The sequence below is a fragment of the Papio anubis genome, chromosome 13 (assembly GCF_008728515.1).
Source record: "Papio anubis isolate 15944 chromosome 13, Panubis1.0, whole genome shotgun sequence".
NCBI lineage: Eukaryota > Metazoa > Chordata > Mammalia > Primates > Cercopithecidae > Papio > Papio anubis.
Window position 1 is genome coordinate 49,418,020 of NC_044988.1, and position 22,579 is coordinate 49,440,598.

General features: G+C 35.8%; 1 protein-coding gene and 1 non-coding gene across 6 annotated transcripts in view; both read left to right on the forward strand.

The window, feature by feature from the left end:
• FOCAD (focadhesin) overlaps window positions 1-22,579 on the forward strand; it is a 315,881-nt gene that overhangs the window by 100,366 nt on the left and 192,936 nt on the right. For all 5 annotated transcript variants that reach the window (XM_017949827.3, XM_021927475.2, XM_031654276.1 and 2 more), the window contains 2 exons: window positions 1,568-1,770; window positions 9,173-9,430. In XM_017949827.3, coding sequence (XP_017805316.2) covers window positions 1,568-1,770; window positions 9,173-9,430 — 461 coding nt within the window. The remainder of the gene's footprint in view (window positions 1-1,567; window positions 1,771-9,172; window positions 9,431-22,579) is intronic.
• On the forward strand, window positions 6,759-6,887 carry LOC116270159. Its single transcript, XR_004178087.1, has one exon. It is a non-coding gene; the product is annotated as a small nucleolar RNA SNORA30/SNORA37 family (small nucleolar RNA).

A 22,579-nucleotide genomic window follows, 5' to 3' on the forward strand; every position in this document is an offset into this window, starting at 1 on the left:
ATCATCCGCCCAAAATTTCTTGTGACCATTTGTAGTTAATCCTCATTTTCACCCTCAGCCCCAGAGAAACACTAATCTGCTTTTTGTCTCTATAGATTTGCCTTTTCTAGACATTTCATATGAATGGATTTTGTTTTTTGACAAACAAATTCTAAAGCCTCCGAAAACTACATTTCAAATTCTGAAGCTATGTTCTTATATTGTGGTTCATGTGTAAGAGAAAGATAATACAATATCAAACACTCAATACTTTCATTATTTGCTGGTTAGCAGACTTTTTCTTTGTCTCGTAAACCAACGTCTCTGACTTAAAGTTACCTTAGAGTGAATAAACTGTACTGAGCACTGCTAAGCCAATATGTCTTGTCGGAAAGTAAGGAAGAGCTGTGGGGAAAGAGTATTCAAAGAAATAGGATCACCAAGAGAATATTGATTATTCCAAATTTAAAAGATTTATGTGTATGTTTATTTTTACATTAATGTAATATTACACTGTAATTGTTAACTGTAGCCTTGATTACGAATAGCAATTTATAAAAATGCCTGGAATATTCAGATTTATAATAGAGGCTATTAAAATATTGGTATTATTTTCATTTCCTGTTATATTAAAGATAATGGATTTTTAGTAGAGACGATATCAGAAACAATTGTAGATTAAGACCAATATTTAGGCAAGAAAAGTAAATTAGTAGTGTTAGAGTAACAGGTGTTTGTACTTAATATCATGTTAAGGTTTGACCTCCAGATGATGTAAAATAAAATGCTGACAACTCATTGACATGATTCAAGGCTTAAAGAATTATTTTTGCTGTAGTGGGGAAATCAGTAGAATATTTTGATAATGTAACTTTGAAGCCCATGAATAACATCTTTTAGTAAATCAGGGTTAATTACATCACTTTGAAAAAATATTGTGAAAAAAGTATATTTATGCCTTAACTCATTCAGTTAATAGAGACTCTACATGTAACTCAGTTATTGCATAACTGTATGTATCTGATGTGTAAGTTGTTTCCATATTAAAGAACCATTCACTAATTTTGTTTGTTTGTTTGTTGTTGTTATTTTGGTTCTGGACTTTGGGACTTTCACAATCTCCTTCTTAGCAATTACAGCTGAAGGGCAGTCCTGCTTCACTTTGCTGTTTACTTAAGCATCTGCTAATAGGATTCTTAGCTGCATTTGTAAAGGAAGCATGTATGTTGGCCTTGTTATCCACTGATCCAGGAATTCTTGGTCTCTTAGCTCTGTTTGCTGAGGGCAATACTAGCATCTCAGAGGATATTAAGGACAAATGTTGAATTGTGTTTTTAAAAAAATTTATATTGACCTAAAAGAGTATCATCAATTTTTCAGTTACATACATTAACAGCTTATTCTATATAATAGTTTCTTTATACTCCTTTTATTTCATCTTAGGATAAAATTTATCATCCTAGTTATGTGTCTGACCCAGTTGTAAAAAGGAAGAAAACTTTCTTGCTTATCACTCTTAAGCAAAATTGCATTTTGTTTGACTGTGGTATTAATTTTTAAAAACGTGCGTTATTATTTTGATGAATAGCTTTGAAGCTCCTCTCTGTTACTGAGGATCAGAAAATCCCAAAGTCCTCTCTGCTGTTAGTGATGCCAATTCTGCAGATACTATCTTCTACTGCCTTGGAAGACTGTATATCTATGGATGAAGAAGGTCCCTCTAGGCAGCTGTTGGCTCTAAACCTTTTGGAAATGATACAGCAGGAATGTTACAGAGATGACCACCAAAAGGTAATGAATCTATCCTTGTTTCTCTTAAATAAAGTGTCGATGTGGAATTTAGGTATACAGATAATCTTGCCTCCTGATGAAGCATCTGTTTGTTATCAGACTTTATCTTCAGTCAGGTAATGCTGTTGGAGATCTTAACATATTCTTCTGGACTATAAGAAGGGATAGTAGTCCTGTCGTGAAATAAGTTTGGAAATGCTATATCTTTTCTTCTTTGAAAATCCAGTGCACAATACTAGTTAAAGATCCTGAAGGGTTCTTCAGAAAAGGAACTAATTCTATTTAACCTGATGCTTCTCTAATATATTTTAACATGGAATCATTTTTTAAAATTATACTGTTAGTTAAGTATAGCATATTGCTAGATCTGGGATAATCCAAGGTAGGAAATAGTCCTCAAATGCCTGAAACTTCTGATATCAGTAAGAACTAAAACTTCTGATATCAGTAAGAACTAAAACTTCCTTATTTAATATGGTACCTCTTGCCATATTCCCTGGCATAATGACTCTCGATGTCCCCTGTGTATGCCCCTATTCTGCTGCCTCCAACTGGAAGACAACAGGCCTGCCACATTCCTTTTCCAATCCTGCCTTCCTCCTTCTGCTTTTTCAGTCTCACTTTTCCTGTTACAGTAATGTACAAGTATTGTCATGGTTTGGATATTGGTTGGGTTCTAGGCCTAGATTTGCCAGACTTTTTTTGTTATGATATTTGAGTTTTGCCTTTATCAAAATGAAGCATTATTTTCCAACTCCTCTTATGGGGATGAAATGAGGATTGAATAAGATGAAGCTGGCGAAGCATCTTAAATCTCCATGAAGAGAGGCACTATGTAAATACAAACTAGAGTGATGGTTGTGGCTTCATCTGCAAAAGCAGAGATACCTCTTATGTTAAATGCTCCAGCAGCACAAATCCAGTCATTATTATTTCTTGTTTGAGCATGTAGCAGAAACTGACTAATAATTATAGGCAAATTGAATGTATACTACAGCTTCCCAAATCCTAATTGTTTGGCTAAAACTTTAAAACTTGAAACAGGTATTTGATTTGAATTAAGAGAGAGAAGTTCTTGCATCAGCCCTAATAGGAGTACAAAATCTGACAAAAAAAAATTCTAGTAGCTTTTTTACTTTACCTCTTGGTTTGCCCATATAGAACAATGATTGGATCTTGAATGGGAGTGGGGGCAGGGCAAGAGTTCTATTCCTTTAAATCACACGTGTTATTTACTGAGGATCACCCCAACTCTAATACATAAGTACTTCGTTTACTATTTGCTCAGATGTGTGTGAATCTTATTCATCAACACTAATATCTGGACTTTCTCTTTAGCAGCTGGTAAAGGGGAGGGGCAGAATTACTATTAGGGCTATAAATATCTTATAGCCCTTATGATACTGTGCTGCTTTAAGGAGGCTTTCAGTAGATATATGATCACTGTTTTAAAAAAATTAAGCCACATTTTACTGTTGGCTTTTTTTTCCTGCTCCTATCTGGAACTTTACATTCCAGTCACACTTATGAATTTAACATGCCCGAAACTCTTCAAGTCTCTTCCTGAATCTTTGCTTTTGTACAGAATGCTGTTTTATGTCATCTACCTGAACTATTCATTCTTCAAGACTCAGCCAAATATTCTCAGCCTCCTCCCCAAGTCAAGATTATTTGACTATTCGATTTTTTTTTTTTTTTTTTTTGAGACGGAGTCTCACTCTGCTGCCTAGGCTGGAGTAGAGTGGTGTGATCTTGGCTATTAAATGTGATATTTAAAACTACCTATTACATTCTTCCCAGGCAAAATTAAATAAATAAATAAATATTTAAAAAAATAAAAAAATATTGAACACTAATTGTAAATTCTAAGGGGCTTGAAACATTCTGCTTCCTCCTTGTTCCCCTCCACTCCCACAAGAGAACGTGGGGAATAAAAGAGAGACTGCATCAGTGTATGAGTCAGATTCCAGTCAGGAAAGAGAAAACACACTGGCAATTTGAACAAGGAAAACTTAATGCAAATAATTATTAGTAAGAGGTGTTTAGTTATAAAAACTTATAAAAAAAAGTGTCTAAGGAATATTACAGTAGTACATGTAGGGAGCAGCTACTACCTCTAAGCTAAGACGAAGGCAGAGTTCCCAAGGAAGGAACTAAAAAGGTCTCCCCAGACAACACTGAGAGACCTGGTAGGAGAGAATGTGGAGAAGGCCTACTGGGTGATATAGTCTGCTGGGGTGCATAGGCTAGAACTGGTCCACAGGAAACCACTTGTCGTGGTGTGAGCAGGCTGGAATTGGCTGAGCTGGTCCACTAGAAGCCACCTCTGGGATATCCTGCATGTCCCTAGCAGCCGTGGTAGGAGAAATCAAAGAAGCACACAGGAACCTGAAGAGAAGCCCCTTCTTCCTTTCCTTGCAATGTCTCTCCTGTGCTCTCTATTGACAAGGTCTAATATTAGACCAGAGGGCAAAGGAGAAATGCTGAAAAGGCACAACTGTAGGATCATATAGACAAAGAAGGGTGGGTGTGGAGCTGAGAGTTAACACATTGAGTAACTGGCTCAGGAAGTAAGACAGAATTGGAAAAGTTTTTTTGGAGGGGAGTAAGGGTGGATGGGTGAGATGAAGTGGAAAAGAAGACTTAAAAGTTAAATTCTTGTAGTTGTACAGGAGGCAAAATTCATCTCTATGGAACTGTTTTAGTCAGCAGAACAATTTAGAGACAGCTTGACTGAGCTGGGGTCTACCATGTGTTTATTCATTCTTATGTGTGTTTTTAAAAATTAAATATGGTACTTTTGGGTCTTTGGTAATAAAGCTTTGCCAAGTAGATTTTATTTGAAATTGCTTTGAAGTAGTATAAAGGAAGCAGAATATTTGTTTCTTAAAAATCATAAAATTTGCAAGGAATTGTCCTTGTCCTACTTATAGCTAAAGTTAACATTTATTGAACATGTGCGGTATGCTAGGAGTTATTATGTGGGCCAACTCATATTTCTTACAATAACTATGAAATAAGTATCTTTTCTTTTTTTTTAAATCTATTTCCAGCTGTGTGGCCTTGGACTAGTGACAATCTCTGTGGTATCTGGGCCCTGGTAAAGTGGGTAACAAAACGCCACCTTCATGGGGTTGTTTATTGAGCACTTCATATGTGCAGGCGTCGTTTTAAGCACTTTGGCTTGTACTAACTAATTTGATTTTGTCTCACACTCTTTGAAGTAGGTAAAATTATTGATCTCATTCTACCCAAGAGTTACCTGAGGCATAAAGAAGGTAAATAACTTACTGTCATGCAGTGGGAACCCAATTCTTTTTTAATAGCTTTATTGAAATGTAATTCACATATGCCCTTCACTCATTTAAAGTGTACAATTCAATGACTTTTAGTATATTCACAGCATTATATATTCATTACCACAATCAACTTTAGAATATTTTTATTTTTATTACCCTAAGAAACCCCTGCACTAGTAGTCATCACTCCCTAATTCCCCCATTTTTTCTTCATCCTTCAGGCTAGGCAGTCTCTAATCTGCTCACTATCTCTGTATGGATTTGCCTATTCTGGACATTTCCTTCAAATATAATCATACAATATGTGGTCCTTTGTGAGTGGCTTTTTTCACTTAGTATAATGTCTTCAAGGTTTGTCCATGTTGTAGCATGTGCCATGTAGCAGTGCTTCATTTTCTCTTAGAGCTGACTAATATTCCATTGTATGGATACCTTATATTTACTTTCCTGTTCTTTTGTTGATGAATTTTTGGCTCTTTTCCATTTTTTGGCTCTAGTGCTGCTATAACCATTCATGTATCAGTTTTTGTGTGGACACATGTTTTCATTTCTCTCGAGTAGATACTGAGGAGTAGAATTGCTAGATAAGGTGATTACTCTATGTTTCACTGTTGGGGGGAATGGACAGATTGTTTTCCAAAGGGGCTGCACTATTCTACATTCCCACCAGCAGTGTGTGAGGGTTCAAATTTCTCCCCGTCCTCGCCAACTGTTGTTACTGTCTATCGTTTTGATTTAGCCATCCTAGTAGGTGTAAAGTGATATTTCATTGTGGTTTTGTTTTGCATTTCACTGATGGTATTCTTAAAATACTTATTTTACAAGCTAGGAAACTGAGATTAGAGAAGTTAATTTGTCTGGATTACGCAGGTAGTGAAGGGTAGAGTTGGAGTTCAGATTTTGTTTGATTCTAGAGCCTATATCCTGTTACCAGCACTTTTGTTTTGTTTTCTTTCTTTGTTTTTTTTTTTGGCACAATATTTTATCATCTTTGTGCTGAACTTGGGAGTAAATAACAGTTGTATTTCAGATTTACAGGGAAACAAACTGTGAATTAGTAGTATATTGAATAAACTTTTTTTAGACTTCTGGTTGAAACTTAGGAATTAGTAAGTCTTAGATGTGCTTCTATCATCATCTTCTGAAAGACGCGGGACTGAGGATGGTGTGTTATCTCTTGGTTATAATAAACCACTCCCAAATCTCTCAACTCATGTCTAGAGTCTTCATCGTGGTCTTCATAGTGCTAGAGTCTTCATAGTGCTTGACTGGTGAGTGAGTGATATCCTCTAGCAAAAATCTATCTTACTTTTAAGGGTCTATAAGTTTGAGTTCCTATACCCACTCTCTACTTTTGTTAAGCCTGTTTTAGTCACTATTATAGATTAATGCCATTCTTTACAGTTAATGAAAATCAATATTGTTCACAATTTCTTTTTCAGACCTATTTTGACAACGAAGTACTATCAGATGTCTTATTGTTACTACTTAATGTACCTGCACATTTTTATTAAATGCTTTTTAAAATAAAGATTCTCAGTTATTTTATACCTATAAAAGATGTCTTACAACCACCCAGTATTTATTTAAATGTATTTTTCTGTGATTTATTTTTTATTGGTATATAATTCATGTAACATAAACCTTTTATTTTTAAACACCTACTTTCTCCTCTAAAAGCAAAGCTTACTAGCACTTTCACAGGTCCTCCCTCAGGCTATGGGGCCAGGATTTGGTAGCTGGTGCTGAGAGAAAACTCTTGATTGCATCCTTGCCCTGGGACTGTGCCAGTGGCAGCTGTCACTCAATGGGACAATTTCTCCTGCTGCTCTAACCTTAGGCAAACAAACAAACAAACTTAAGAGCCTAAACCTGGACATAACAGTTCAAGTAACCTAGGATTGCTTTCTGTTTCATTGTTTCCTCTTACATGTCCCTGTTATATTGTTGCTTTTACTCAACTTGTGGTTCATGGTAATTTCCAAATTATATTTATTTGCATGAGTTTTATTTTTCTCTTCTGAAGATGACAGCAATACTATTTCCCTTTATTTTGCAACTTCAGGCACTGTGCTAGGTGTTTTATAGATATTACAACCTAAGCAGGAAAGTAGTCGTTTCTTAAATTTTACAAACGAGTAAAGTAAGGCTTAGAAAAATTGCGTAATGGCTGATAGCTGGTATGGCTGTGCTGAAGTCCTGGCCCTTTAAATTTTATGGTGTTTGTCATTAGTCTAAAAAACTTGGCCATGGTTGTTAATGAATTCCTTCTTCTTGGGAAAAAAAAATATTCTTAGAGAGCTGGACCTACATAAATTTAGATATTATTTAATTTTTAAAATTTGTAATTTTCTTGAAATAGTAGTATATTCAAATGGTTCAGACAGTAGAAAATTGCATATAATGAATGCTGCCTTCTTGCCTTTGATTCCAGCTGTCCAGTTCTCACTCTCCAAAACAGAAGATGATTTAGTGGTTACTAATTTCTTCTGTATTTGTCCACATACTTTTCTTTGCATATGCAAACAACTACAAGTATATTTTCTTTTTCTCCTCACTCTCTTTGAAAAAAAAATCGATAGCACTCCAGTCGTAGTATCTGTATCTTATATTTTCACTTGGGGGAATCTTTTTATATCAATACAGTGAGAGCTTCCTCATTTGTTTTTACTGTGACATTTAATTGTCAAAGACATTTCATATCTACTCTTAGATATATGCTCAAGAAAATTGAATACTTATAACCTCACAAAAACTTTTACAGGAGTGTTCATAGCATCATTATTCGTTAGAGCCAAAATGTGGAAACAACCCAAATATCCATCAATTGATAATGGATAAACAAAATATGGTGTATCCATACAATGGAATATTATTTGACAATAAAAAGAAATGAATTATTGATACAAGTAACAACATGGATGAACCTTGAAAACATGCTAAGTGAAAGAAGCTGGTCACAAAGGACCACATATTATGTGTTTCCTATTTGAAATGGCCAGTATAGAACCAGAGTCGAGTCGTGGTTGCCAAGGGCTGGAGGTGGGGTTGGGGGAATAAGGAGTGACTATCAATGGGTATGGGATTTTTGTGTGGGTTGATGAAAATGTTCTAAATTTAGATAGTGATGATGGTTACACAGTTCTAGAAATGAATTGCTAAAATCTAATAAGTCATAAACTTTAAAAGGGTGCCTTTTATAGTATGCAAATTATATCTCAATAAAGCTGTTATTTAAAAATTTTATAAAGCTTAACTTTTACTTTCCATCCTTTCAATTGTTATCCTGATTCATATAAGTCAGCCTCTATTGACCAGACAGTTATAATCTAGAGATTTCTAATCTGTCACAAAGCACTCTACATGATTTGAATTACTTTATTAGCAAGCAGTGTCTAATGATTCTTTAACGTCTGTGACTTCTCCTGAGTTGTTTATTTACAGAGCTCACCTTGGCTACCCTCTGGCCCTGTCTGCACTACTTTATTTCTGCGAGGAGCCATTTCTCAGATTAATTTAGGATAATATCATCTCTGGGTATTGTTTCAGCTTAGAGCTGTCAGGCCATTTCCTATTGCACAAGTTACAATTATTAATGAATTCCCAGGCTCCAGCTGAACCAACTTTGTTCCTATCAGCGTACTGTCTGTTACAGAAATGAATTGTCCTCAGTCCAAGTCTGCCATCTGCCCCAAACTGCTTCTGCGTAGGGCCTGGAGCTGGGCAAATACAGTATTTTTTTTTTTTTTTTTATCTTTCTTCTCATTGGTGAATACTTTTTTAGTGATAATAGCTTTTTCCAAACACAGTTGCCTCTGGATCTTGTATATTGATTCGTATTTTCTGCCTTAATGGGGAATGAATGGTAAATATGAGGGAAAGTTGTGATAAAACTCTTCTAGAGTTCCATCTAACAACTCTTTTCTCTTTGTGTAATCCTATTACCTCAATTATGTGCAGAGAAGATTTTGGCAGTAATTCAATTTGTATTCATATTTTGGAAGGAGTGATATCTTACAATGAAATATACGAATGCCAAAAATATATTTCTGACAAATATATTTATCTCACTTATTTATGCCTCTCTTGTCTTTATTTTTCAGCTCTCCTACAAGCTTGCGTGCCCTGTAACCAGTATGTATGGTTCAATATTTACAGCCTGGACGATTCTTGAAGTAATGAGAGACTCATCTGCTGCAAATGACTGGTTGGCTTCAGTAGAGTCATTGCTTCCTATTACTAGTGTGATCCCTGTGCCTGCTTTTCTTCTGCTGGCTCACCTCCTTGTTGAAGACAAAGGACAGAATCTTCACCAAATACTGAAGGTCACTACAGAATTAGCCCAAGCAGATTCCTCCCAGGTAAAGCAAGAGAATGATGGAACAATAATGAGAAGAAAGCTTAATCATTGGAATTGTAGATGATTCCTGCTTTGTGGATTATTTGTAGCAGAGTTTTAAATTATGGGTTGATGATTCTTTTTTTTTTTTTTTTGCTATCTTTATCCTTCCATTTTTTTCTTCTTTTTCCTTACTCTGAGTTGATGTATACTTAATGATGCAAACATGTTTTAAATGAAAGCATACTTTGTAAGGAAATCTGCACATGGTGCTATTCTGGTTCTTCCAATTTTTTGGTGGATTTGCTCTTTTGTAATGCTTTTGCCAACTCTTGGAACCTATTCCAAGATACATATCCATTAGTTCTAATGTTGATCATTTAAAGTGGACACAGATTAATCAGTTCAGGATAAGGGAGCCTATACAATAGACATTAATATCTTTTTAACTTCTTGCAGTTTGATACTATCTTTATTGAGTCATTTAATAAGCTAAAAAATATGGACTCTTTGCTATGTATATGGTACAGATCTGCATGCTAGGATATGAGGGTAAACAATTTTTCTTCCTATCTGCACAGAACTTAGGATATAATGAGAAAGCAGTCAGGCGTTAATAAGACTTCTTTCCCCAGCCTTTTACACTAACCACATATTTAGCATAATAACCTGTGACTTTCTTTTTCTCCAATTGATAGAATCTCTAGAATGCATTTCCTATAAAGGAAAGGTTTTCTAACCAAGTAGTTTTGACATTTTTGTTATCCTCTGTTTATTAGTATCTGTGCTTGGGTTTCTTTTCAAGAATGATGAAGAAACCTTCCGTCTCCCAGTGGAAAAGTGATGTGTTCCTAGAGGAAAAACTTCGATGGTAGAAAAGGGGTAAATGTGTTTATTTGAGATATGCAGTTAAGTGAGTGCAGTGGCTTATGCCTGTAAGCCCAGCACTTTGGAAGGCTGAGGTGGGCGGATCACTTGAGGTCAAGAGTTTGAGACCAGCCTGGCCAACATGGCAAAACCTTGTTTCTACTAAAATACAAAAGTTAGTCGGGTGCAATGAAGTGCACCTGTAATCCCAGCTACTCAAGAGGCTTAGGCAGGTGAATTGCTTGAACTCAGGAGGTGGAGGTTGCAGTGAGCCGAGATCATGCCACTGCACTTCAGCCTGGGACTCTGTCTCAAAGGAAAAAAAAACAAAACAAAAAAACAAAAAAATACAAATAATGAAGTTAATGTATTTGGAATTCCTTTTTATCCTCAAATTGTTGTACTCATTCCTTTTTGTTGTGTAAACAACTGCTGATATCTCACAAAAAGTTTTCACTCTGACCTCATCTGTTCTGATTCTGCAAGTGGATTTGTAATGTACTCAAAATACTTTTGTTTCATGGTGTATGCATAATGTGAATCAGTTTAACTTGCTTTCTGCTTTATCTCTCCTTGTATTTTCTATAGTGATCCTAATTCTAACCAATGTTTTCTTTCAGTGTTGACACTTGGTAGGATAATCGCTAGAATAGTTAATGCAGATAATGCCTGGAGATTATCTAAAGAAGGATTCCGTTGAAGTTATACAGTGGGTTACCTTGTTCTGTCTACACCACTGATATAAAACATATATTGCATCTATCTATACACACACACAGGAAATTTGATCAAGCATGATCAAATTCTATAAGTAACAGAAACCCATCTTAAACTGCCCTAAAATGTTTTTTCCCCTTTATTTTTAGTTCACAATTAACAATTGTACATACTTATGGAATACAGAATGATATTTTGATATATGTATAAAATCTGCAGTGATCAAATCAGGGTAATTAATAATAGTATATCCATCACCTTAAATGTTTATCATTTTTGTGTGTACATGTTGGAAACATTCAAAATCCTTTCTTCTAGTTTTTGTTAACCTCTAGTGTTTAGGACATTCATGGTCTGGACAGTATTTTCAAGCTACAGTTTCTTTCCTCTGTGAATTTGCTGGAAGCCCAAAGCCTTATAAGCTTATATTCAAAATTCAAAAGGAAGAGAGAAGTAAAGAATGCTCAGATTGGCCTTGCTTAGGTCATGTGTTTACATTGGACCAACCATCATGATGGGATAATGGGGCACTTTACTTGGCCATCCTGGGTAGAATAGAAGTAGGTGAAGTATCAGGTCCTAAAATTGTTTCTGCCATCAGGTTCATGTGGAATGGGGTGAGATGGTCCCCCAAAGGAAGAATAGATAGTGTACTGCTCATAGAAGTGGGAATGTGCTGAATGTGCTGAATAGGCAAAAAATGTAAAACAGAACTTCTCAGTTTGTCTTTTGGGGGACACTGAAATGTGGTATATGTGGTAGGTGTGCTGAGATATTATCCCCTCTCAGCATTCTGGCAGCCAGTTAGTTGTCTTAGCTCAGGCTGCCTGAAGTCTCTGGCAGCCTCTGGACACCTGGTGTGTAGAAGCCTTATAGGATGCTTCATAGTATCTGATAAATATTTGTAGAGGGAATACCTGACGAAAGATTATATTGTTTTGGAAATCAAGGCTATTTGTTTGTGGTTTTAAGACCTGAGAAACTGTGTTTTCCTCCTACGTTTCTATCCATGAGGTTTAAGGGTTTTTGGTAAGATTAACTGCTTAGGTATCTGAATTGAACATCAACCACAAAGATGAGTAATTTTTAAATAGGTTGAGTTGGTCTAAAATAAAAGTGTAAATAGTTTAGTATCTCACCTTCAATGGAATAACTCTAAATACTATGTGTAAGGTATATCAATTTCTTTTTGACTGATTATAAAATAGAATATGCCAAAGAGCAAAAGCTCATAAATTTGATTTTAGAGAACCATAGGTTCCTTCCTTAAAATCTATCCCCAATGATGGTCTTAACAAATTGAGTTTTGCAAAACTCAGTGCCTCTTTCAAATTCTTGTTGCTTGCTTGTTTTTCTCTTATTTGGAAGTGGGAATAGAGTCATGCTTATTTATTTTGCTTTGCTTTTACTTGCATCTTACAACACTGAGGTATTTTATTTTCTTTTTACATTTTGGTTGTTAAGTCTAGTTAAAGGTCTTGCATAATGGGAACAGTTGCAATCTTCAATTATTTTATTCTTTGTGACATTTTCAGAGCTTCAGTTTTTTTCCATGTGTAAAAGTGTACACATTTGATCCATTTGAAATCACTTATGTGACTAGGTTCATGGGCCATGACTTGCTGGTCTTTGAAAAGTCATATATTATCAAATAGTAAAAGTTGAGTTATAGGGCAGAATCCTGTGATAGTTCTACTCAGGGTCATAAGCCATATTTTAACATGGAAAATGAATAGGAAATGTGTGAAATTTAATGATCTGTAAGTTACTGCTGTGAGAAAAAGAGAAAATATATTCTATAAAAGAACTTGCACAAAGAGTCTTTGGACACTTTGTACTTTGTTCTGTTGTTACTGAATTCTATGAATTGCTACCCCCTGAAGTCAGTTGGCTTCCTGTGTTCTTCACACCAGCAAAAAGAAACCAGAATGTACAGTACTTTTAATAAATAGCTTGATAGATAAGAAGTAGTATACTACTGTTCCCTGGTAGCCATAGCATCGATTATGCCTGGAGAAAAATTGGGATGAGCGTGCCAGCATGGAGCAATTAGGTGAAGAGAAACACAACCAAAATACAAGGTCAAGTTGCATGTACCCCATCCTGTGGCAATGTGTTTATTTCTTCTTTGTAAACCTTACATATATATCTGTAGGATAAAAAGCTTTCAACTGGCATTTGATCCCTTTTGTGTTTTCCTGGTTGTGTGCAAAAAGCCTAGAGTTTATACACAGGGAAGTAATTCTGTGTTAATTTCTTGGGACTCCTGGGTGTTAATATTGGGCCGTTACTTCTGATTGGTCTACAGATTAGAAATGACTGACAGTTCTCATTGAAGGAATTGTAACTTTTCAGTTAAACCCCTACCAGTGTGATACTTACTGATGTACTGAAACAAAATCCGTTTGTCTGGGTGTGTCACTGAACAGCAAGCATCAGAAAGGATGGGGTGGAGTTTGAGGAGAAGGGGTCCAAAACTGCATTCAGAACAGTGGAGTCTATCTGCTTCCAACTGATATCAGGGACTAGTAGGTTTGTTTCTGGTTGAAACTCTCCAAGGGATGAGCTTCTGGTGTTGTTGAAGGACTGTGAGAAGGGAATCAGAGCAGACTTTGTGGTAGCTTTGAATTTCATAATAGGTAGGAGGAATTTTGCTCAAGGGAAAATACATTGAAGTCCATCATTGCTAGAACAAAATTTTGCTTATTTATTTAGTGGAGAGGGAAGGGCGAAGTGGGGATTGGTCCTCTACATACTTGTACCATGGCCAGACAACCTGAAGTGGAGCAGCAAGTTTACATGCCTCATCATTCTTCGACCCTTCCACAGTCAGCCCTTCAAATCAAAGGACAATCTTATTTATAGGAAACATTTATTTATATCTCTTGAATTAAACCGTGCCAGCTCCCTGCAACCAGCTTGGCCTTGATTCATAAATATAAATGAATAGTTAAGGCTCACCAGACTTAAGAGAAAATTTAACAACGTGACTAACCAGAGCTTCTGTCTTTAGAAGTAAGAGAACTTAGGGAGCAGGAGGTAATGTAAAAACGATTTATGTCCTAAGAGATGTTGGAAAGATACTGTATATATGTTTTTGTATTGTATATAAAAATGCTACTAAGAGAAAGAAGAAATTTGAAAACAAGAGATTTCAGAAATTAAAAATGTGATTGCTATAGTTTGTCTATGGAGATTAGATTAGATTAGATTTGTATTATTATGGAGATTGTAAAATATTCATCTAAATATTTCATAATATAGAGCAAAAAGATGAAATTGAAAAAGTGAAGACAATGAGAGTCAACTTGGTGTTCTAACAACTTTCTAATAGGAATTCCAGGGTGAAAGAAACAGAGAAAATGAAGGATAGAAACTTAAAACACACCGGAAAACTCTTTCCCTAAGCTGAAAAAGGACAGAAGGCTACAGATTGTTAGGACCCTCTGAAAGCTAAGCAGCACAAGTAATGATTTATTAATACCTAAATATGTCTCCAGAACCTCAAGGATAAAGAGAAAATCATAAGGGATTTCAAAGAAGAATAGGAGAAGAAAAACTTACTTAAAATTATATTGACCTTAGATTTCTCATTAATAGCACACCGGGCATTGGAATACATTGGAGGATTATCTTCCAGTTTCTTGAAAAAAACTAATTTTGAACCTGGCATATTTCTTCCCATTATTCTATCTTTTGTGAGTAATGGCAATAAAGCCCTTTTTAGATTTGTAAGAATTTGATAATGTTTCAATATTTCAATAATATTTTTTTGCTTACTCTCAAGAATATATTCATACAAAATTGAAAAGGAATCTAAGCAAGCAGTGAAGAAATATTGAATGATATCAAAATTTCCAGAAAATTTTATTAGTAATGTTAAATAATTGTTTATATAAAACATAAAACAGGATAACTCCCTGGACCTAAAATCCTAGCTAATTAAAATATGGGAAGTGGCTGGGGGTGAATAGTGGTATTGATAGTGTGAAGAGTGAGAACATGATAGACTAGAATGTTTTTTGGGAACTGAGTAGTTATAGATGTCGATAGGAAAACAAGCTTAAATGTTACCTTATTAGTAACAATCGGTCTTCTATAATTTCTGAATAATATAACAAAAGGAAAAGAAATGTTTAAAAATGACAAATATTGCATAAAATAAGATTTTAGGAGCTAGTTCAAGTATTCCTGTTACCACAATTACTATGAATGAATTAGATTCCCTTATCAAAGAAAGGCTCGTATTGGGTTTAAAAAATTCACTTGTGTACGGTTTTCAAGAGACAGACCTGAAATTGAAAATTAAATGATGAAAATGAAAAGCTAGATAAATGATTAAGAAGACACAGCATGTTTTGGGCCGGGCGTGGTGACTCACGCCTGTAATCCCAGCACTTTGGGAGGCCGAGGCAGGTGGATCATGAGGTTAGGAGATCGAGACCATCCTGGCTAACACGGTGAAACCCCGTCTCTACTAAAAATACAAAAAATTAGCCGGGCGTGGTGGCAGGTGCCTGTAGTCTCAGCTACTTGGGAGGCTGAGGCAGGAGAATGACGTGAACCTGGGAGGTGGAGCTTGCAGTGAGCTGAGATAGTGCCACTGCCCTCCAGCCTGGGTGACAGAGCGAGACTCCATCTCAAAAGAAAAAAAAAAAAAAAAAAAAAAACAACAAACAGACACAGCATTTCTTAATATGTTCAGCCAAGATAGATAATATAGAATACAAGGTGAAAGGCCTTACATGGGACAAAGAGGAGATTTTATAATGATTAAGTCAGATTTGCAAGCAATTCCATTGAAATTAGTAATGAAAAAATTCTGTCTGACATCAGTTTTACTATTCATCTGAAGGTTCTGGCCATTATCAATTCAAGAAAAGAAATAAAATTATGTGTGTAATTAGGGCTGATCTCAAAACCCTGATCTCAAGTGATCCACCCGCCTTGGCCTCCCAAAGTGCTGGGATTGCAGGCGTGAGCCACCACGCCTGCCCTGGAATATACATTTTAATTGGAATTTAGGATACAAATACAGTTATTGAGGGACTCATAATGCATGGGGAAGACAGGATATACCCTGTAAAAAGTCGTAATAGGGGCCATTTTTTTATTTTATGCATGATGTTTACGTGATCTTCCTTGAGTACCATTTTTGAGCAAACAGTGGAATAAAATACATATCTGGAGGTCCTGTGTTAGTTCTTTTCTTTGTGAACCATAGTTTCATCAGCAATACTTTTCTATTGTATTTCAGATTTAATTTTCTTGTTGGAGAGTCAAAGAAAGGCAGTCACACACAGTCACAATTATGCTGATATGTGATAGCTGTGATTGAAATGATGGGTTATGATTTGGTGGATTTGGTGGGAAAAGTCAACCCCAGAATGCCTGAAGTTGGACAGCTGTGTTAACTCCTTTGCCAGAAGTCTCGAGTGCAGTCCGTTTGTCTGTTGAGCACACAGTGCTTCTACCTGACCAATGACGGTTTTGAGCTTTTCACGATAGATGTTATAATAGACTGTTAGGCAAGTTTTCAGGACAGTTAATATAATGAAGTTGGGCACTCGGATGTAAATGTATTTCAAATGGGTAGACATGGTTACAACCTAAGTGGAGCCACGCAGGTAGTTAAGAAGTGATTTGGGATGATTTCTACCTGGCAGGCTTGTGCTGTGTTGATTGGACTTTTGGAATCTATGTCCTGTCATTCTTGCTTGTTACCATTTTTTTGTGAGAATGGATTACTTCTACATTTAAAACAATTTGTGTATTTTTCCTTTTGTCTCTAAAGAAAACAAGGATGTAAAAATATATATAACTTGATTTTTTTTTTTAATTAGAGAATCAAGTAGCACTAAAGCTGAATAAGATGAGTAAGGACAAAATGTCTTTACACTTCCTTTTGAAGTGTCCTGTAGTTATCCTGAATGTAAGCTATCTTCAAAGGGAATTTTTAGTAGATACAATTAGATTTAGAATTCATAAAAGGAATTTCTCAAGGGAAACTATGTCTTACTTGTTTTTACCTCCTAGTAACCTTGGACAGTTCTTGGGCTTTGATATGTGTGTTGTTGACTTAATTAACACAAAATATATTAGACGTGTCTACCTTCTGTCATAGAACAAATAAACTATTTTCCAATATTGTCATATATTATTCAGACTAATAGATGAAACACTGTAGAGTCCAGGGACAGGGTTTAGGTTAGGTTGGATTGCAGTAAAATTTCATTAAATGAAATCCTATTAATTTAGAGCTCAGGGTAATTTGATACAGGCTGAGTTAAAACAGAAGCAGGTGTTGAAGCTACTGTTTTTAGGCAGTTTGAATTTGCTCACTTGCTTTGGTACAATGAATGTGGTGATTTAAAATGGTCGAATTATCTATTCATTAACAGATCAGCAGGGACTGGTACTTGGTAACACTTGGCTAATTAGTTCGTTACAGTATATATGTGGAAGTAATAGAATTTTATTTCTTTAACATTTTTCTCTAATTCCATATTGCCTCCTTTCATTATTTCCAGTAGTGTGAATTATTATTAATAATAATTATACTGGTGACATTTTGCTTTATTTAGTGTCAAATTGTATTCAGTTTTTAATGGTAGAGGTGCAGCTTGATCTGCTTTAAGTGGACTTATGGAATTATCCTTCAGCTTGAAATACTATAGATGCCTTGTTTTTAGGAAATGAGAGGACAGGTGAAAAGAAGAGAGAGGATTGCTGGACAAAGTTGCTAGAGGGTTATGAGTGCCACAAGTGGTAGCTCCTTATCTCAAGCCTAGTGACTGGGACTTCAGCCTACCTTCTACCTGCCCCCTGTGCCTCTCTCTCTCCAGTTCAGCTTGATGTGTATCCCTTGTAGTTGGGGTGGACAAATGGATACAGTGAATTGGTGACTCCCTGAAAAATTGAAAAGGGAGTGATGGTCTGCCTAGTTGTTTTGATAGTGGAAGTGAAGGAGAGAGTACTGCAGTATAGGATCTAGAATTTGTTGAAGTAAAAGATATGTTAGTGTTCCCTTTGACAGAACATAGGGAACATGGACAAGATAACTCTAGGGGAATTGTTTCAGATCTCTTATGATAGGGCTGCTTAGAGGAGTGTACAGGACTCTATTGAAAGAAGCAGGATCCTAAGGATTGTGGAACAGAGGAGAGCATCTCACATACGTCAAGAGTCTAAAGAGAACTTAATCTTGCAAACTTGGGCTCCTTGCTATGGAGCAGTAGGTTAATCCCCTTGGGACCTGTTCGATGTGAAGACACCCTAACTCAGTGTTGAAGGAGTGCTGACATTGCCCCCTAGGGTGAGCAGATTCAGAGATGGAAGTGGTGTGGGGAAGCCAAGCCTATCAGCGTCAATTAAAGGTTGTAAGGTTAAGGGGACCCCTGAGAATGCTGTTGGTTACCATTGTGGCCCTTTGCCACAGAGATTCTGGATTTAACCTTCCTAATCTCATCAGTGTGGGAGTAAGAAATGTGGAGATAATCTCAAGTTTAGGCTTCAGTGGGCACTGATTGATAATGCCAAACCATTTACTATAGTAGAGATTGCCAGAAGGTGGGTTTGATTGACATCTTTTCCTTTGGTTTCACTTTAAATTTGTGTGTGTGTGTGTGTGTTCCTGAGGTTTACAAGTAGAAGTCTCAAAATTCACTTTAGCTTAAGCTTTCCTTGGTGATGTCATATGTCTTTAAAATTAATGATAAATTGATGAAATATCATGAAGCAAAAAAAAAAAGTATTTGCAATAATCAGGTATGCCCATTCTGTTCTTTTTCATGTTTTTCCCCTTTGAGACAATAGTGGAATTTCACTTTAGCTTAAGCTTTCCTTGGTGATGTCATATGTCTTTAAAATTAATGATAAATTGATGAAATATCATGAAGCAAAAAAAAAAAAAAAAAAGTATTTGCAATAATCAGGTATGCCCATTCTGTTCTTTTTCATGTTTTTCCCCTTTGAGACAATAGTGGAATTTCACTAGCTTGATAGAGAATTTTTGGTGCCTGTTTTAAAGTGCTCAGTGAACATTTGATGAGTTCTTAGTTACTTTTTGAAGCCAGGGAGGTTTCAGGCAATGGTCTGCAAAATTGCTAAAGAAAGTCCTGGGATCATTTTTAAAACAGCAGAAAAATGAAGAATCATGCATGCATATACTATGCTGTCTTAAATCAAACCCTGGCTGAAGCTATAGTGACACATGCTGTTCATGAAAGACTTAATACAGTCCTCCTAATCGGATGAATTGTCTTGTTGTGCAAAAACTGTTATTACACTGTGTGTGAAACCAACCATGCTGTAGGGGGAAAAATTAAATCGCCTGACTGAGAGGTCACTGGTGAATAGTAACACAAGATCTATTGCCGTTATTAGAGACTCTGGAGGACATTCACCCTTTTATGGTCTTTCAACTGCTGGAATGAAATATTTTAGTGGTAAATGACACCCTTCTGGGAAATCCTTCTGAAGATTCATTCTTTGCTGCTTGCACATTGGAAAAAAAAATTGGGTGGTGGGGGTGTGTCAGGGAAAAATCACATTATTCCTTTCAGATCACTTAAAAAATTTACCTAATTTGACTTGGTTTGATAACAATTGCCTTTAAATGTTTCCCATTACACCCTTCTTAATCTGTGTCTATTAGGACCACACTTTGTGTTTTGTAACATGCACGTTCTATAATAGTTTCCATAGGGAAATTCACGATAGCATGAAAGCCCAGACACCAGGGTGGATGTGGTTTATGTCGAAATCAAGATTAAGCACTTTAAGATACGTGAAGTGAAAAGTCTATCTGCTTATTTTGTTTATTTTCTTTTAAGGGCCTTTGAATGTATATAAGGAGGATTATGTGAATATATATTTTTAGTTCTGCATGGCAACCATACTGAACAGTAAATATTTTAAGAAATATTTTCAGAAGTTAATGAATAGCTATTGATCTGAGGTGAAGCTTTATAACACAGTTATTCAAGTGGCAACCAGAGTTCCTTTCCAATGGATTATATTTGTTATAAACTGTCAATCCATTTGTTACAATTTATTACCACTCTGGAATTTTCTGCCTTTTTGCTATTGTGCTGTATGGTTGGGATTTGTTTTTGTGGGGACAAGAAAGAAACAAAGTGTTCAGCAATAATATTGCAAATGATTTGGATAATTTTTTTTCTGTTGTTAATTTTGAGGTCAAATACCTGAGTTTCTCTTCCTTCCATTATTTGATTTCAGCATCTTTCCCCCCTGTTTCTTCTAAAGCTTTCTTATTTTATTGCCCAAAAGATATGGAACAGTTAGAGTGATGTGCATAAGCATATAAATTCTGTTAGATTTCTCAGTGTCTGCTTTTGTTACAGGTATTTTGATGGGTTCATTGAAACATATCTGTTGAAATGGGGGTTGGGAAGATGAAGGAATAGGGGAAAGGGGATACATTGTCAGAAAGAATAATACATAGATATTTGAGCTTCACCTGGAAATAAAAATAATTTTGTAAAATAGGAGATAGAAACCCTTTGTCAGGTTGCTAATGAGAGGCTTGACCTAGCTGCTGCTGCAGCAGCATCTTTGGGGATGATGAGAGATGCAAAATGCACTGTTGCTAGGCAACTCTCTTGGCTGCCTTTGGAGCAGGTTCATATGTGCTAAGAGCTAATGAATCCTCATGTCTGCTCTTTGAAACTGTTCAAAAGCCAATGAAGACATACCCAGACATTTAGCATTTACAAGTACCTGGACCATTCTTGCCATGTCATTTACTCATTAAAAATTAAGTTGACCATTTAGTGAGTACCAAATATTGCTTTATTTTTCAAGGTAATCCAAGATTTGAGCCCTAGTAAATACGTTTTCAGAAAGAAGCCCATGTCGATGACTTACCGCTGATGGGTACTATTTAAATTATTCTATATGAAGCATTATTTTAAATTTGAATGCTTCCTGCCTCCTCAAATGTCAAGTTTTTGGAGCCTGCCTCTTTCAGCCTCTTAGACATTTTAAAATTATACCTGCGTGCTTTGTTCAGCCCAAGGTTGTTATTTCTGAAGATGCTAGGAATCTGGGACCCAGAACTAATTTTGTAGGCGGTTTGTCTAAAATTCCCCCTTTCCCCCTCAAAAATTCTAGGCATTAACCATAAGACAAGCTACAGAATACGAATTAAAACTTGATAAGGAGCATTCATACATCAAATAATGAATCTAAGTACTTGTAAGATCCCACCCAACCTTTAATAATACCTTTCCCTCAGGGTCATTGTGAGGACTGAAAGATCCTGTACATGAAAAAACATTGTAAAGTACCATGTAAATGCTAGTTTTTTACGTTGAATTCCATCTATTAATGATCATCTAAATTTAGCAAGCATTTTCTGTTACTAGATTGTTAGCTATTAGGTTTATTAATATTTAGGTTTATTAATATTTTGGCAATATGTGGGATAATTATAGTGGAATTTATTTGTAGCAGGATTTAGCCTATACCTGTTAATATTTTGGTTGCACTAACCTGTGATTTCTCTTAGTGTCATAGCACCCAGTATAATATCGTTTGATAAGAGGCATTCAAAAAAGATTTATTGTTTAAAGAAAGTTGTGTAAACAGTCTGTGTAGATTAAATTGAATTGGTTTATTTCTTGTAATATTTCAAAATATATTAGAGATTCTGTTATAATTCTACAAATACCTGTTTTCCTATCTTTAAAATGAAAATAACAAAAGAACCCACCTCATTGAATTCATCGTGTGGATTAAATGAGATAATCCAGAGTATAGTACTGGTTTATAGTCAGTGTTTGATGAAAGCTATGTATTATTAAAATTATAGTTGATTTTTATAGCTTTTTAAATTCATTTCACAATCATTTGTCTGCTACCTTATATTCCAGGAGCAGTGCTAGACTGTTTAGCTAGATGACATGTTCCTTGTCCCTCTGGGGCTACCATAGTATTTTATTCCCCAAGTACATCAAAAAAGAGACATTAATTATTATCTGTGTGTGTGCGCGTGCGCCAGTTTTAAACAACATTTAGATGCAAAAAGGGGATGGAGAACAGTGCTGTTCAATAGAAGTAAAATGCTACATACATATGTTTAAGTTTTCTGGCAGCCACATTAAAAAGTGAAAACAAATAGGTGAAATTAATTTCAACATGTTTTGTTTAACCCAGTATATTTGAAGTATTATTTCACTATGTAATCAGCATAAAAATTATTACTGAAGCATGTTTTTTATATATATATTTGTGCTAAGCCTCCCAAACCTGGTATTACTTTGCACCCACTGCACATCTTGATTCAGACTAGCTACAATTCAAATGCTCAGTGGCTACTGTGTTGAACGCTAAAGGTAGTAAAAATTCCCAGTGCTCACTTTTTCAATATAAATGTAAATATGTATCTAGAAGTACTCCTAGGCTGGGTGTGGTGGTTCACACCTGTAATCCTAGCACTTTAGGAGGCGAAGGTGGGCGGATCACTCGAGGCCAGGAGTTTGAGACCAGCCTGGCCGACACAGTGAAACCCTGTCTCTAATAAAAATAGAAAAAATGAGCTAGGCATGGAGGTGCACACCTGTAA